Consider the following 3,902-nt stretch of genomic DNA (forward strand, 5'->3'; position numbering starts at 1 on the left):
ATATCTGTATATGCGATCTTTTCTCACATATTACTATCACTGAAGTAACTACTTCCATGAATTTGATGTTCATCTTGTTGTACTAATGCGGTAATGACAACTTGGACCGATGTATATATGTACATGATCCCACATTATAGCTGACTGATTGACTAAGTGACTATATAAGCTCAAGGGAATCTTAGAAATATTTTGTTGCAGGTTATAAATCTAGTCTGATTGCATATAAATGATTCAACTTCAATGAACATAACGGGTTGGAGAGAATGCTGGTCGGCGGCCTATGCTCCATTGGGGAGTAACAGGCGTAAGTAAAATAAATCAGTTCAATGTTTTATATTCACAAAATAAACTCTTGTTTACAAAATAAAATGAAATAAACATTTACCATCAACTGGAAGTATATCCTCTGGTTTCAAACTCTGAACTGTACTCAATGGTTGTATATTAGTAAAGAATAAATCCGATGAATATGTTTGTGGTGATTCATTCAATAAATGATCTTCTTTAGGCCATATTGTTACAAGGCAACGACCTTTCTTAGGTGTATTATATTTAATATTTGAAATCTTCATTTGATTTCCTTCATTTGTTATTCTATCACCAATTTCACTAATATCAGCTGATTCACCATCCATTTGACGCCAATCCCATCCATAAGTTGCTTTATTACTAATATATGGTTGACCAGTATTAGGATCTAAAATAAAATTTATGTTAAAAAAAAAAAAGAAAAGTTAACTAATCTGTATATCGGTTATATCGATTGCCTGAGTGCTCTGTTTAATATATATGACATGATGACCCCTGTCAATCAGAGAGGAGTGAATTATCGATCGTACCAGTGATACACAATATCAGTACGAGTAGTCTGGAGCACTTGTCGGTCCTGATATCTGCCTAGCCCAGCCAGTTAAATCCAGAACACCAATAACAACCTCTGCACTATGAATCATTATTGTCAAACATACTGGGTTTATATACCAAACAGATAGACCATATCGTACCATAACACAGAAAATAACATGTGGCTGTGAATAGGGGGAACACTAATTAATGGACTAGGGATAACTCAGGAATGGTAAATCGTATAATAATAGTCTATGGGTCACAATTAAGCTTATAATAAGAGGGACAAGTATATGAATAGTTTAGTTACTTAACAATTATACAATGGGAAATATACATAACATGTTTGTCCATAAATAGTTCTCGAAATTTACCATTCATAAATCGCTTCGGGATATAACAATTTATATATAGAAACAAGATTATAACTATTCGGATATTTACAATTGATTGATCAATGTCATGCGTGTCAAGTCCTTCTAAGTACAGATCGAATGCTATCGATCTAGTTACAATGTGGCCACTAGTCTAAGTGGCTCCACACTGCGTGCACTATGTTGAGATAAGATGGTGGTTAGAGGTGGTCAACAGGAAACCCTAGACCCAGGTTTCATGCTACTTGGCATTCGTCAGCAAGGTGTACTTGTAATCTTGAGGGAACTGTTGCTCCCTGACGGATTCGACTCCGTGTCACTCAGCTTCATAGTCAGAGACGTCACCACTGAGCTACTCGGGCCGCGACCAACCTCCTGTAGGACGGGATCGAATCCATCGGGGAGCACCAGTTCCCTCAAGATTACAGGTACACCTTGCTGACGAGTGCCAAGTAGCACGAAACCCGTGTTCAAGGTTTCCTGTTGACCACCTCCAAACATCATCTTATTCATATATTTATTTGTATGCCCTGCTACTATCATTGTCCGTCGAAAGTCACTTATAAAATACAGTTAGTATGCATAACTACATTTACGCTTTGAAATTTGATGATAAACCTAGTTGAAGGGATTTCGTAAAGAGCTTCGTTTAGATCATTGATCGACTCGTCATTTAATAAGGATCCAGTAGTACGAAAATGCATGAATAATAATCAGAGACAATGGACTGATATTTGCAGAAGGACCAATCAAGATTGAGACAATTGATTGATAGTTTGCAAATGAACTGTTTACTGTATGGTTATCAGATTTTACTGAGATAGTCTGTATATTTCATGTCGAATACATTCGATTGTCTTCAGTCGATGTTATTCATCACTACAGTATACGCATCTATGATCTTGTTCAAGGATGTTGTAAACTTGTAACTATGCCAAGACTGCAAGAACTGAGAATATATCCATCAAATATCATTATTAAGTTTGCTTTGATTTGAATATTTTCTAAGGAGATTTGAATAGTTTAGCGTTTAAATTTCATCATCAAACTGACATTCATTTGAACATTATTGATCATTAGAGTTCAGTGGATTACCATTTTCGATAGTAGTTTACAAACTTTCCGTAAAGTACATTCCTAATCTGACACATGGCTCATCCTCGAAATCTTGAAATCGATCAGTATAAAGAATCCTTTTAGCTAATGAGCCAGAGCCAGACCTTCAATAGAATAAATTTAGTTTATTCTGAATCAAATATACAATGAAAACTAAATACTTTGAAGATAAAAGGGATTTATACTGGTTGGTTCCGTTCAATTCTAATTCATTTTAGATCTCTAGGACCATTCCATTAAAACCAGGCGAACAAATTATCACTTAGTATTGTTTGGTTTGTTTGAATCTTTCCATTGGTGTTTTTAGGACTGCAACTGGTCAGTCTCTAATTGGCATATGTGCATACTGTGCGTATTGCCTCGATATATCCTACATTCACAAGCATTGTAAGCATAGATGGACTCAGTGGTCGAGTGGATAACGAGATGGCGTTTGAAGCGAAAGTTACTGGGTTCGAGTCCCAGAGTGAACATCAACTCTGAGATGCAGGTACATCCAGTTGACGAGTTCCAAATAGGACGAAACGCGCGTCATGAACAAATTATCATTGAAATGTAAATGAATGTATATACCTCCTATACTACTGAAATGAACAAACAAAAAGGTACTCCTTTCGTTCATAGAGAGAATATAACCAACAGTATAGATATTTAACAAGGATTTTAGAACTTACCAATTGCATGACATGTCAATTCTGTATCACTACCTTCTGTTGTAGTAAATAAGCCATCATCAGAAATTCCTTGAACTTTAACATAAACACCTTATAAAAGGCGGAGGGGGGGCGGGCAGCGGAGAATAGGAATAAAACACAAGTAAACATGATGAGTTAGTAAGTAATCAACAGTTTCTTAGGTAGAGAATAGAATTCGTTCCCGTGTCACCCAGTTTCACAGTTAGAGACGTTACCACTGAGCTATCCGGGCCCGAATACCGATATACAATAGACAGAATTTCTATAGGATCTTAGTGATTATTCACAGAGAGTAAAACTATTTTATAATGAGAATATTAGAGCGTTAATTAAAAAGTCTCTTTTGAAAGAATGAAATAGGATGTATCCATTATATTCGTTACTTGATCAACGCAGAATACGATATAGAACTACGTCACTGGAACGTATAGAACCCCCACAGTCTCAAAATCAGAAGACAGGAGAAAGGTAGGGAAGTGTTTGTTGGATAACAATCAAAATGTACAGAAATTCATGAGTATTTACAGATATTAGCGTTTGTTATATCAACATTATAATTCAAGCAATCCGTAAAGAGGAAATGTTATGCTACTGTCCAATAGTAGCATGCTACATTGATATTTTAGAAAGCTCCATTACGTTCTGATTGTATGGAAACTCCGTCTCCAGAGGCTCCGTCATAGTTCTCGGAAGCCGTCCCAACAGCAACAAGTTTAGTGTTCAATAAATGATGTCATTACTATAATTGGAAACGATCCATAATGATGGAGTTTTGTTCTCTGAGCTAAATGGCTTGGTCGAAGAGTTTTCATCGTGCTTCTGAACGACATCAACAGTACAAACTTCGGGTAGAAATGAAGTGTTCGAA

General features: G+C 36.1%; 1 protein-coding gene across 1 annotated transcript in view; it reads right to left on the reverse strand.

Moving 5' to 3' along the window:
* The window catches only part of Smp_208030 (hypothetical protein), a gene marked incomplete at both ends in the record, with an annotated part of 104,256 nt that overhangs the window by 30,076 nt on the left and 70,278 nt on the right, over nucleotides 1-3,902 (reverse strand). Inside the window, 2 exons of the mRNA XM_018796422.1 lie at nucleotides 389-664; nucleotides 3,014-3,103. Of these exons, the coding sequence (XP_018650636.1) occupies nucleotides 389-664; nucleotides 3,014-3,103 (366 nt within the window). The remainder of the gene's footprint in view (nucleotides 1-388; nucleotides 665-3,013; nucleotides 3,104-3,902) is intronic.

The sequence above is a fragment of the Schistosoma mansoni genome, chromosome 2 (assembly GCF_000237925.1).
Source record: "Schistosoma mansoni strain Puerto Rico chromosome 2, complete genome".
Taxonomy (NCBI): Eukaryota; Metazoa; Platyhelminthes; class Trematoda; order Strigeidida; family Schistosomatidae; genus Schistosoma; species Schistosoma mansoni.